The following is a 13,017-nucleotide window of genomic DNA, read 5'->3' as shown; positions in this document are numbered from 1 at the left end:
GCTTAATCCTACCGGTTTTTGTGTGAAGTCCACCCAGAGAAGTCTGCAGTCAATTTTTACGTGGTTAAAATTCCAGATAACTTTTGCTAGCATGTCTTACAGAAACCCAGGCCTTCCATTTGTCCCTGACCCTGACTGTTTCCATCCAACTGCCCTCACAGTGTTGTGCTCTCATTTTTTTAAAGTCTGCCCTTTCAAAATTCAGAGCCTTAAAAACAGACTGACTTCCACTTAGACTCTCAGTGATTTAAATGTAATTGACATGTTGTCTCTCAATCCAAGGTTAATTTCTAAGAGCAGAAAAGAAATAGCACCTACAGACATTTGAACCTCCTTCGGGACTTGCTGAAGCTGGAGATGACCTCTAATGTGAGTTAGTTCATTCAGTTATCAGGAACTGCTCCAGCCAAACCACGCGGGTTTGCTGTAAGCATCAGGGGAATCACTGCTACCAACACGATGACCAGCGACTGCTGCAGGTCTGTTTTAATCCACCATTTTCTCTGCTTCTGAGTGAGAAATGAGGAGAAAAGAAAGCTGTAGGACAGACTGCTAGTGGAAGGTGTGTTACCTGGAGATACCCCGTGCCCTGCTACGACTGTCCTCCTCTCCACTCCTCGCCCGGCACAGCAAGGATGCACAAAGACACAACTATTTTGCCTCACTTCATCCAGGCACCTGCCCAGCTTCTTACCTGGAAAATCCTAGTTCAGCACGTCCAGGGCCAACTGGAGGCAGAGGACAAGTGCAAGGAGATTGAGACTACAAGGCTGGTTCCCATTTCTTTTCAAATTCTCAATTATTCCTCCACTAGCCTCTGCGTTGTGGTGAGGTTGGGAGTCTAGCTCCCCACTCAGCCCAGAATTTAAGCCTGGGGTGATGGTTTGCCAGTCCCTTGCCAGACTGCCACAGTTCTTTAATGCCTGCTTCCCCAGATACTTTTCTGGTAATTCGACATGTCACACAGTAAAGAGGGGATAGTCTAGAAAAGTATCAGTCCATAAAACAAACCTTCCTCTAAAGAGCTTGCAATCTAGATAGAAATCCTCAGAGACATACAGGTGGCTGAATGGGACTAAAAATAGCGCGCTCGCCACCATATACAGACCAAAGGGACTGTATGCAGACATGTAGATTTAGCAACCGAAATTCAGATATGCTGAGCACCGGCAGTCAGGGAAAACCACCGAAATCAACAGAATCACACAGAATGTCATTCTGCTCGGTCTCTCCCTTCAGGTTTGAAAATACTCATGGACGCCTGTGCTTGGATTTTACCAGTGCAGTATTTTTATCAGTGCAGTTTGGCAAAAGAGACCAGAACCAGCCTCTTTTGCATGTGCTTTATTCTGCTGCCTGCGTCCCCCGTTCTCGTATATTTCTAAAAAATCTCCTATTTTGTTACAAAAAAGGTGACTGAAACAAACAGTGCTTTAGATAGACACCCCTACCACCCCACGGTTAGCTGGGTTTATTTTTAACCTTCTGCAAAAGATGGGGCACAGGGAACATCTTGCTGCTGCTTCAGAAGAGAGCTCCACATAAAACTGTTGGCAATACTTTCTGGGGAGGGGGAAAGGAAACAAAACCCAATTTTGCTCTCCTAAAGATGGGGTCCTAGTGAGAAAACAAGGTTTGTAAAGAAGATTTGTGGCATAACCTAATGCCCTGTTAGGAGCTGGGCTCGCACCCATCGTCCCCTGCCACCTCCCGGGGGAAAACTTGTGTGTCAGCACTGCTGATGCAACACAACAGCTCATTGCATCATGCAACTGCTGCGTGAGATGTTTGCATCAGGAGAAGCAGCTCAGGACACAGATTCTGGGGTCTTTGAACAGCTCGAGGGTTAGGGACCCAGCCAGCAAGGTCTGAAGAAAGGCAAGACAGGCTGTAAGGTGACAGGCTGCCCTTTCAGGAACTGCGATGCCTGGCAGTGTTGCGTAATGGCTTTGACCTCTTGAGAGCCTGGCAAGAACAACCAACCCCAGGGACCCAAGGGCAGCACAGGCTGCGTGAAAAGCCTGTATCTGGTCACAGGGCTGCTGCTCTGCTGCGTAAGGAAAAGCTGGAGAACACAGGGAGATTTACTGTGTGCTGCTAATGTTAATTGAGAGAAACATGCATTCCAGGTAGCAGAAATTCAGGGTACGCTGATGCAATAACCCTGGCTAAGAATGGGCCTGCCAGCCTCGTACTTTGCTCTGCCTCCCCTTTTGTCCCCTGATGTAGGTGTTTGGAAGCCCTTGCTGAAAAGCGCTCTAAGACTAGGCTTTTCTTAAAAAGTGGCCTTTTCTGAGCAAGACACATACATGTGCTACAGAGACAGCTCTGGTCATTGCAGCTTACATTGCAGTGTTTATTTTTCAGAATTACAGAAGCAATCCCAGATCTGGGACAAAAAACCCCCAGCCCCTCTCCAGTACTCCCCTCCTTCAGGAAAAGTCTGCTTGCCCAATACCTCAGAGAGTTTGCCTGGGACCTGAGTCAGAGCCTTTCCTATACCACAACTCCCATGGAGTCCCTTGTCCATTCATATGGAAAGAAACTCGTTGATGCAGTGGGCAGAGCTGGAGGAAGAGTTCAGCTTTGCCACAGATCCGCTGTCGCTTTACACTTCTTTCACCCCTCCCCTCGCTCATCTTGCCTGCTTTGACTGAAAGCTCTTTGAGGGCAGGTCGAGCCTTTAATATATGTTTGCAGAGAATCTGGTGCAAACAGGATTCTGATCTGGAAGCCTGAAGTGTTTTTGTAATATGAGGCAAGTGATCTTTAAGTCTGGTTTCTCAAAACTAGGAGCCGGAGCAGTGACCCCCTCGGCTATCTGGACACCTTCTTGCCTTACACTCCTCGCCCCCAGGTGGGGGAGTGCCCCTGGCCCTGATGGTAAAATGTCCCCTAAGGACCAGGGTGGTTTTGCAGTCCCTTGCACTCAGCAGCTTTGTTAGTGATGAACAGAATAAAAATACACCATCATAGCGCAAGCCCCTGCCCCCCTTCCCCTTTGAAAGCCAGAGGTCTTCGTGAATTAAACATGCCTGGTTTCAGTCCCCAGCCACATTTTCCACAGTGTCAGTGCTAGCCGGCTGGGCTGTTTATTTTAGGAAACAGATAACTATATCATTTGCACACGCCCTTATAGGCAGACACAGGCTCTCCACTCGTCTTCTTCAAAAGAAGGGAAGGCAAGATGAAGAGCTCTTTGTTGCTGTGCGTGGCCTTGGCCATCTCCTTGGCGTTCGTCCTTGTGGCAGGTAGGTGAGAATTGAAGAGCATGGAAAACTGTGCTTAACATATCAGTGATGGGTTTTGTGTAATCGGCCATTAATAATTTTAACAGTCAAAAACTGAACCTCAGCCTGCTCAAGAAGTTACGCTTCAGTGGTGCTTCGACACCTCAGTGTCTTTCTGCACCACAGAGCTGTGTGTTTTTAATTGCTGCCTTGAGGATAAAAAAAAGCCATGACTAGCTGCAAATTTAAGACTTCGTGATTAGCCATTTTTGATTGGGTTTCTGAAGCAACAAACTGCAAACATGCACGCTTGCTTTTCTGCAGTGCTAGGAAGCTTGCAAGACGCTTACCTGCTAGTTCGAAAAGCTTCTAAAATCTTCCTGTCACATCGCTGCAGCCCACTTCTGTCTGATTAAACTGTAGTTTATAATGTATCTCCACTGAATTTCTTGGAGACTCTTGATTTAGACTGAGATCAGACTGTCATCCTGGCACACTCCTCAGTGTGGCTCAGAGGTGATAGATACTGCCTGTACTAATGCCAGGTCTCTCTACAACAGTCTGAAGTCATCCTCATTCACATGGTGGAGCGGGTCCACAGGATTAAATCCGTGCTGAAGGATAACTATCCCAACAGCACAGACAACAGCGTCCCTGTGTTTCCTCCAGCTTTTGGGAAAGGGCATCTTATTGCCTAACAAGGCAGGTCCTTGGAAAGTGCTGCTTCCTATGAGAATGACCAGCTATATAATCCATTAGCTGAAAAGGCAGAAAACATTGAGAAATACTGTGTCAGTTCAACACAGAGCCCAGTCTGTTTTCCGTATTCATACACATGGCTTTATATATATATACATGTAAGCAGCTTAGAGGGGAAGTCAAATTTGAGTTACATGCAGCTACAGGAGTACTGTTGGTACTACTTATGTTGAAATTAATGTAATTTTAGTCTAATTGAGCCTCTTCCTACTTTAATAAAGTAGCCACATGCACCTGCAGCAGAGTTTGAACAGATATTTTTGGAATGCATTTGCTGCTTCACTATGCTGCAGCTGGGTTGTGTTGGGCTTCACAGTGTATTACAGAGCAACCCAATACTGGAAGATGAGATTCTGTCCAAATAGTCTCTGCATGAGTGTTGAGGAGGGAGGGAACGCATTGCAGTAAATCATGCACCAGAAAATCCAACCTGCAGACATTCAGAGGGCATTAGGAGATTTTGTATTTAACTACCTTTTCCCCAAAGGGACTTTACTGGGCGATGCATGGAAATATTGCTGATAAAAACTCTTCTTTGCAGCTTTGTAATTTCACTTAAATATATGGACTACCTGTAACTTTTATGGTTACTGAAGCCTGGAGTATTACACAAGGAATTAAATTAGGACAATATTTTTAGAGTACACTCAAAAACCCCCCTGCATATTGATAAAGGAGTTTATTAATGTATTTTTATAAGATTAATTAAAGCCTGCCCCCAAAGGTTTTGGGACAACTCGCAAAGCCAATAGGATCTGACTTGAATATTGGCTTTGGATTAAGGGCTTAGAAAGAATCACACACAACATTACATAGAATACAGTGACAGACATCAGAGGAAGCTCTCTGTGAAGGACGAGAAGCCAGAGACTGTCTGTAAGAAAAAAGAAAGGCCAAGACTCAAGGAGGCGGAGACTAAAGAGGCTCTTCTAGTAAGCTTCTGCTTCAGAGGGAAATGTTCATGTTGAATGATGAGTTGGCAGAGAGGAAGCATGCAGAGCAAGAGAGATTGGAATAAGAGGTATAAAGAGACAAGCACCATTAAACTCCAAATAATGATCATCTCCGTGTGTCAGTCACGATTATGTATTTCTGCCTTGGTGGGGCACACTGCAATCGGAAGCACGACTGGGCTTACACTCTACGTGCCCATTTTGCAGTGGCATGTGTACGGGTGGCTAGTTGTGCTGGATGCTATACAGAGAAATGCTAAAAGCCAGCCCTTGCTCTAAAGGGCTCAATGGGCACATGTTACAGTGGGACATGCTATAGAGGGATAAAGAAAATGGTGAGAGCAGTGGAAAGGGCAACGTCTCCTACCTGCCTGTAGTGGCTTGCTCCACTGCCCAGAGGGAGGGAAGTAATTTCCTTCCTCATAGAGAAACTCCACAGTGAACCTTTTTCAGAAGGTATTCTGCTGCCAGTTGTCACAGAAACAGCATTTGTAAGCAGCAGGTGAATTGTAGGGTCTCTCCGAGGCAACATTTTACACAGTTTTTGTGCCTTTTTCACAGTTACGAGCTCTGTAAGGATCTCAGGAAATAACCCAGCGGAATGGAAGCAGATATTGTATATGACCAGCATATTGTAGGGGCAGGAAGGAAACTCTAAGAAGCCTTAGGTAGAAAACCTGGCATGCTATTTTCATTAAGTTGAATGAACTAGATAGTTATGGGCTCTGCCAGTCAATCCTGTCCTTGTTTGTTCTTGCAGACAGCTTCTTGTGACAGTTAAGCTGCTGCCCATAGCAGCTAACAATCAGAAAGCTTGCAGTACAACTCAGAGTCCATGCGCTGCTCCTGGATCCCAGCTTTGCTGTTGCTCCCACAGCCTTTGAGCACTATCCCTTCCACCCTGTAGCGACAGGGTCTGTTGTTCATAAAACCCAGCAGCTTTGGACATGGAAACAGACTTGAGCTTATGCAATGTGTCTGCTTCCTTATGGATCCATGCTTTGATAACTCAAAGAAATCCAGCTATTGGGACCAAAGCTTTTAAGTCAAAGTGACTCTGAAATGCTCCATAGACATGACGGTCACAGACATTTTTAGCCTGTTTCTTTTTTCTCTCCATGATAAAACCAAGGGACAAGCAGAGTAGGCGAGTCCTCAGAACTGTGAGGTCCATCTGAGCCCAATATAACCTATCCCCATCTTACACACTAAAATCACTGGTTTTGGTACTTCTAAGCAGGCTAAAGGTGCTGTAGGAAGAGTGATGCTGCACAGTGATGGCTGTGAACTTGATTTTAGCAGCATTTAGAAATACAGAGGAATGTAAAAACAACCACTTAAGGTATGATTGTGTGTGCATATAAAAGCAAGGCTGGCTTGTTAACGGGTGAAGAGACTAGAGGCTCTGGGTTGGGGAAAACCAACTAGCAGAGAACACGCTATTTCAAATCCATCTACTTGCACAGTAAGTAGGCATTGTGTGCCACCAGGAACATTCAAAAAAAACCTCTGAGTGACAGATGGGATGTTTCACCCTGTTTTTGACCAAGTTTCATATTGAATAACATGCTAAAAGTACGGGAGATATAGCCAAGCTGGTTCTTCTCTATTTGAGTAAGCTCCTCAGCTGCCAAACTCAACTTTGGTATAAACAGAAGACCAGAAAATCAGGACTGGAGTTTTCCCTGCAAACCACAACCATCGTAAGGGCCACTTACCTTTCACTGCTAGGTCACCGGCCTGCCTTCTTGCTGGGTCCTGTAGTGCTTTTAGGCATCTGTTCCCTCAGGGGCCTGAAGGGCAGCATACCACTCAAGGCAAACTGACACATCTGCCACACTGGCAAGGTCAGAGCCGTTTGTTTTGAGGCCAGATCCAAACTAGGGTTTGGACTGCTAGCATAGTCCTGGTGCATGACAGAGGAATTGGGTAGCCTCCTCAGTTAGGGTAAAAGCAGCACTTCAGCTGCCAGGTATAGCTCGAGGCTTGCAAGGGGACTTTCTTCCCATTTCATGAGCATCCCCTGCATGTTTGCCTCTCTCCAGCGACACAGTGTCCAGGTTCACTGTTTTCTCCTTCCCAGTCCCCTCACCTCCACATACAGAAGCATACTGCAGACAGAGCAGGGAAGACAGCTGAACTCGTCTTTGCCAAGAGGCTCATTTGTACCTCTTGAAACCTGGACTTTGATCAGTCGAGGTGCCATAATGGTGCATTTCTGGCTTTCTCATCACTTGGCTTTCTGCTAGAGCAGGTTTCAAGGTTTTTCTTCTTGACCCTGGGATTGCATATCCTGTGCTTGCAGGTTATCCATGGGAGTCTCAGGACAAGGAGTACGTGCTGGTCAATAACAAGTGTCAGTGTGTAACAGTGACCTCAAAGTTCGTCCCCTCCAAAGAAAATCCTGATGAAGAAATCCTGGAGAGAAACATACGCATCCTGTAAGTCGCAGACAAGTATTACATGGAGATGGTGAACAGCAGATCAAGTGTTACACGAGTTCCCTTTTCTTTGCATTGTTTCCCATGTCCTGGCATTGATTATGTGAACTGTTTTTCCCATGGGCTGCTTTCTAGCATATCCTGGAATAATTCTTTTTGCTTTGTGTTTTTCTAGCTCACGTTAACCCATCTGGTGTTTGTCCCTTCAGATACAAAAAGCACCTCGATGTTTTAAGCGGTCCAGTAGTAACTTTACAAAATAGGCTGGGGAAGTAGAGTGTAACGTTTCTACAGTTGATCTAATCTGAAACAAAACTGGGCCCATGACACTGGACTCATTCACTGAGTTAGCAAGCCTGCTGTTTTATAGGCTGGGAAAACTAGTTAATGCCTAAACTATCAGGAAAGGTTAATCCTGTGAGGCAAATCTCAGTTCAAAAGTAGGATTTTGTCCTCTTTACTCGCACAAACCGTACAGAAGCGTGTGTCTCTTGGAAACATGGACCAAGTTAAACTTGGAGTTGCAGGAGTTCTGGTAGAGCTCACAACAGGAGAAACACTAAACATCTCTATGTCCCACAAGTCTCCAGCTCAGAGTTTAAAAAAAAAAAAAAGGATTATCAGCACTGTCACCTTGAAAGTGGGACTTTCAGAAATTACTGCAGTCCTCTCAGGGAGGGTTGTTGCCTTTGAGGGCACAGAAGGGCCAAGATCTGCCGTGACTGGGCTTTGCTATGGAAAAGGGTTGTAAAGAAAATAACCTGAAGAACCAGATGAGAGTTGAGAATTGTTCACAGCAGAGCAGTCCCCTATGTAATAAGCAGTGTTCATGAGAACTGTTCTCTTCCCTCCTTTGCAGAGTCCCCCTGAAGGCTCGAGAGAACATCTCTGACCCCATGTCCCCACTCAGAACCACTTTTGTCTACCGCATGACTGAACTGTAAGTAGTTTTATCTACTAAGTTCATTTCCTAAGACTTAACCTCCCCTGCAGCATTGCCCACAGCAGCTCAACCGTGCTCGAAGGCCAGTAGAGAAGGTGAGGCAGGGTCACAGAGGAAGGTTTTCCCCATGGAGCCTAGCTTTCATATTCTGTTGCAAGCCAATAAATTGTTATCTCCATGAATTCACATAAAAAGGTCTTGCATTTACAGGGAATGTTTCATTCTGACCCCTGTTCATCTCGAATGTCTTAAATATCAGCCAATTACACATTGCCTGTTTAACCCTCCCTTTTAGGGGCCAGTCTTGCCAATAGCAGTTTGACAACACTAAAAGCATCTGTCTGGGAGTTCCTATGTAAAACCTAGGAAGGCCACAGTACCTGCCTAACTACATCTGCAGATGAGCGAGGACGACTTGGGTTTCACCAGGGGCATCTTTTTATCACAACTCTTAACGCTTGTTCTATTCCCCATCTCTTCCAGCTGCAGAAAATGCGATCCCGTAGAAATTGAGCTGGGTGGTGAGATATACCAGGCCCAGCAGAGCACCTCCTGCAATGAACCTGAAACCTGCTATACCTACAACAGGGACAAGTGCTACACCACCACCTTCCCATTCCTCTACCACGGGGAGGTGAAAGACGTTAAAGCAGTTCTGACACCGGCATCCTGCTACGCCGAGTAGCTCAATCCTCTGCTCTACTAGCGCCTTGTTGCACTCAGTGTTCCTATCAAAAATACATGTATAGCACCGTAGTACCTGGATGACAGTGTCCAAAATATCAGCTCCCAGAGTAATGCCAACTTGCCTCTTCATATTGTTTTCAGCATCAAATGAGTGCCATCTCCCAAGAGAAGCTAATGGTTGTCATAGACTCTGTTCCCATACGCCTGGCACGTATCTGCAATGCCAATTATATGTCTCAGATATTATCACCATACAGACCAGATCTTCAGCAGATGTAAATCAGTAATTCCCTTGAAATCAAGGGAACTACACCAATTTACAACACTGGGGAACCTGTCTTTTTGGCAGTCTTGTGGCGGTCTTTATCCGAGCAAGGCTGCCACGGACATCAGCAGGAATGTCCGTGCACTTCCTTCCCTCCCTGAGCAATCGAAAGCAAACCTCCGCACAACCTTTATACAAGACCCTTTGATTACATTAGCAGAATTTGTGCCATTATTAGAAATCTGTTGTACAATCAGGTCTGAGAGAAAAGATGAGGGATGAGACCAAGAATTCAGATTTCAAAGTTATTTCGCAATTGGGCATTCTAGACCATTCTAGCACTTTCACAAGTGCAAGCTTCCAGTTTTCTCCTACATTTAGAGAAGATCAAAAGACGCCACTACCCTGAAGTGTTTGGCAAAGTTGCCAGGACCTCAGCTGTGCCAATAATAGTAAACTCTTCTAGGACACGGTAGGTATTTCACTTTCCACGCTGCTTTACTGATATTGATGCCTTCTTCCAACTCTGCTCCCAGTTCAATTGATAAAAAAAGCCCAAGTTGGCTTGAATTTCTTTTCTTGTTCCTCATTTTGCATTTAGAGCTGTAAGAAATTCTATGAAGCTGACTCGGTTGCAAGAGCAGGACCCTAGTTAAGGATCCGTTCCTTCTATCACACCACTAGTCTCTTTCTTCATACAAGAAACCCTCACCAAATAAAGGCGCTGATTCTGTATTGCACCTTACATTTAAATGCATTACACTTGGTATTGCCTATAGAGACATCAAGTATATGAGTGCATAAGGTGTCCAGCATTATATTTGGGATGGCTGCTATGTTTCTCACTGTTGTCAGAAGTTTATTGGAAAGCCTTCAGCTGTTCTGAAAAGTCCTTATCTGGCTTCACACATAATTGGAATAATAATACAGCAAAAACCTTATTCCCTTAATTGTAGCTTTGTTAGTGGAACAATAAATAAACCTTTTTCTGCAGCAGTCTATGTGTTGTATTCCAGTTCAATAAGAATTCATAAGAAAAAGCCAAGTCTATAATAATATTGTTTCCTCCTTTGCAGTGAAGTAAGAAGCTCTCCCTAAATAACTGCTTATACTTCCAGGCAAAGCCTTCTGAAATACTGGGATAGAAATACTATGATGCTCTTGCAGAAACTATGACAGATTGAGGCCGAACTGGTTTATGATTTTAGGTTCAGCTCCGCATCACTGAGCTGCTTCAAGGCCCTGTGAGTCAGTGCAGGATTGGAGTTTAAAAATCCAAACATCACCTAAGTCACTCTTGAAATTGCAATCTGCAGATCAGAGTTTTACCTCGCCACTGAAAAAAGTGCCTTTAAGACAAGTATGTCGGGGAATAGTCATTCATATGCAAGGTATCTGTCCTAAAAAAAAAAAACAAACAAATTTTGGTTTGGGACCAAATTTTGAAGAGCAAGAGTAAAGAGGACTGAGATATAAATTATTCTAAAATTACAGAGTTATGGAAAATGAACTCAGAAAAATATCTTTTTTTTTCCCTTCTTCATGAAAAAGGTAGCCAATCCAAATAAATGCAAAAGGCAAAGGGAGGCAAAGAGACTCCTGCCGTGTACGGACACAGCTCTAAGTATTTCAGTGGTGAGGTATTAAGCTCACTCAAATTTGTCTCCAAGACATTTTCATCTTCAAAGTCCTGGTGTTCACTAACCTAGGAGTGCTGTGATGTTACGAGTTAGTAGGTCATGGTGAGGCTGCATTCCATCTCCCAACACAGCCCTTCAGCTTACAGCCACAGGAACTTGTCAGTCCTTGGGGCTCTGCCTCTACTCTGGAACCGTGTGCCTAAACGTGAAGTTTCCACGTTTGTTTGTACATGCTGTTGTAGAAACAGCGGGAGATTCACATTTACTCACGAGAGTCACAACAGGACTGGAAATGGCCCTGCAGCACATCTTGGGAGTCCAGCAATGCCAGCACAATAGAGAGGTGTTCAGGAAAAAGGAAATCAAAGCACAGAACCTTGTCCAAGCAGCTGTGAACAAGTACTTGCTTAGATGATCTTGGGCAGAGCAAACAGCTACTGAGAAACAAGAAAAAAGCGTTCAGCAAACTCGCCATTTGCTAATCAACTTTATAATTAAGCAGGGTTCATTCCCCCCATCTTTTCTGAGAGAGAGAAGCCTAAACTGATAGCCCTGACCACCCCTTGGCACTGGATTGTGTTAGCCAGGTTTTAAATGACAACTCAAAGCAACACGGCAAGTTAAATCAGGTTCTGAATCCTTAACTGAAAGGCCAGGACAGTAAAATAGGAGCAAGTGAGGTCTGCTTATCCCTGAGAGCATACTGGGGAGGGTCTGGGACCTTCTAGCCAGGGGAAGAGGTGCTGATGGACAAGAGAAATTCCCCTTGCTGGGGCTTGTCTTAGATGTGCTGACAAAACCATGTCCTGCTTTTAAAAATCTTGTTTCTCAGACTGTGTGGCCACTACCTCCAAGTGGGATTTTTTGGGTGAGTCCTGATGTTGGGGGTAAGAATGCCTCCCTTGGTGTCAACTTCTCTGTTTCATTCTCTAAGTGACCATGGCAGGACAAGGCTTCCCACCTGGGCTTGCAATATTTTCCTACCAGCTCCATTTTTTAATTCACAGGTCAGGTTGGTTCTTTAGCTGCATTTAATGTTTCTTGAATAGTTTGTCTTAGTGCATTTAAGCTAAATTAATTTTCTCTCAGACTTACAGGAATACATTTCTATTTTATCTCCTCACAGACTACTTCTAGACTTAATTCTTCCTAGGTCTGTCCTACTTGTCTAAATACTGTTCTGTGGCTTATGCAATGTTGAGTTAAAGAGGGATTTCTCACTAGTTTTTTTTAGCAGTCCTTTTTAAAGCATGGAAGTTTATCCTCATAATCCTGTTTCTGCTGCTAATTAAACTTTTTGGCCCAGCTGGAAACTACAGCACATATCGAAGCTGAGCAAAACAAATCCTTGAGCTCAAAGTCACTATTTTTCAGTAGGCTATTCAGCAAAGAAGGCAGCTTATGACAATAACCGACCAGGCAAAGCTGCAGTTTAACTCAAAGGGCTATGGGACAGCCCAGTTCCTGCACTGTGAACGCTTCAGCTGTCTTTATTAGGTATTTTTGGTGTAGTGATAGATAACAGGCTATGATGTTTAGTGGCCTCACTCTATTAAGTCTGCTTTTGTCAGCACAAGGTTTGTCCATGGTGGGATCTTTCTGCAGAAGAGTACTGCTTTCTACACTCTCAGGTGGAAGGTTTCATATTTTCAGCAGGTATATAGATTGCAGCCAGTTATGCCTTAGAGAATTCAGAGATCACTTATTTATATTTTGTAAAGCAGTAAGCACAATGTGGATTCTTGAAAAACACTAAGTTGTTTGTGGACCAGGGTCTTTGACTACGCCAACACGTTACAGCACAAGACATCATCAGTGCCTTCTAGCCAAGCCCAAGCAGTGCTAATCTAGCAGAGAGGTTTGTGCCGGGAATTTGGTAGTCCAAATCCCATCTTCAAACTATCCAGCCACTTCAGGAGTAACTCAAAACTACCTTTAACTTTCTTCTAATGTAAGAATATTCTTTTAGAAGCAGCTCAGCTACTAGCTTCTATTTATTTTAAAAGAATTTAGGAATCTGTATTAGTTCATGGCTGTGAAAGAACCTTGTCTTATTTCGTCCTGTCTCTTTAGATACTTTTTTGCAAGCTTTGCATGTC

At 44.4% G+C, this 13,017-nt stretch overlaps 1 protein-coding gene across 2 annotated transcripts; it reads left to right on the top strand.

The window, feature by feature from the left end:
• Nucleotides 1-482: 482 nt before the first annotated feature.
• On the top strand, nt 483-10,264 carry JCHAIN (joining chain of multimeric IgA and IgM). Of its 2 annotated transcripts, XM_072861820.1 has the most exons (5): nt 483-773; nt 3,144-3,251; nt 7,248-7,383; nt 8,243-8,323; nt 8,810-10,264. In XM_072861820.1, exons 2-5 carry the CDS (start codon nt 3,188-3,190, stop codon nt 9,009-9,011), a joined length of 483 nt encoding a protein of 160 aa, XP_072717921.1. In that variant the 5' UTR covers nt 483-773; nt 3,144-3,187; the 3' UTR covers nt 9,012-10,264. The 2 variants fall into 2 exon arrangements, with proteins under 2 accessions (XP_072717921.1, XP_072717920.1); XM_072861819.1 differs by lacking the exon at nt 483-773 and having other exon boundaries at nt 3,123-3,251.
• Nucleotides 10,265-13,017: the final 2,753 nt, after the last annotated feature.

Source organism: Ciconia boyciana, chromosome 5 (genome assembly GCF_034638445.1).
Source record: "Ciconia boyciana chromosome 5, ASM3463844v1, whole genome shotgun sequence".
NCBI lineage: Eukaryota > Metazoa > Chordata > Aves > Ciconiiformes > Ciconiidae > Ciconia > Ciconia boyciana.
The sequence above is the reverse complement of the archived record's forward strand: the minus strand, read 5'-3'. Positions and strand labels throughout refer to the sequence as shown.

Bases quoted from the DNA above. Each gene is read 5' to 3' on its own strand.
- JCHAIN (XM_072861820.1), top strand. From the start codon at position 3,188: ATGAAGAGCTCTTTGTTGCTGTGCGTGGCCTTGGCCATCTCCTTGGCG. The intron at 3,252-7,247 runs GTAGGTGAGAAT...CTGTGCTTGCAG, and splicing joins GGCGTTCGTCCTTGTGGCAG to GTTATCCATGGGAGTCTCAG. The intron at 8,324-8,809 runs GTAAGTAGTTTT...CATCTCTTCCAG, and splicing joins GTCTACCGCATGACTGAACT to CTGCAGAAAATGCGATCCCG.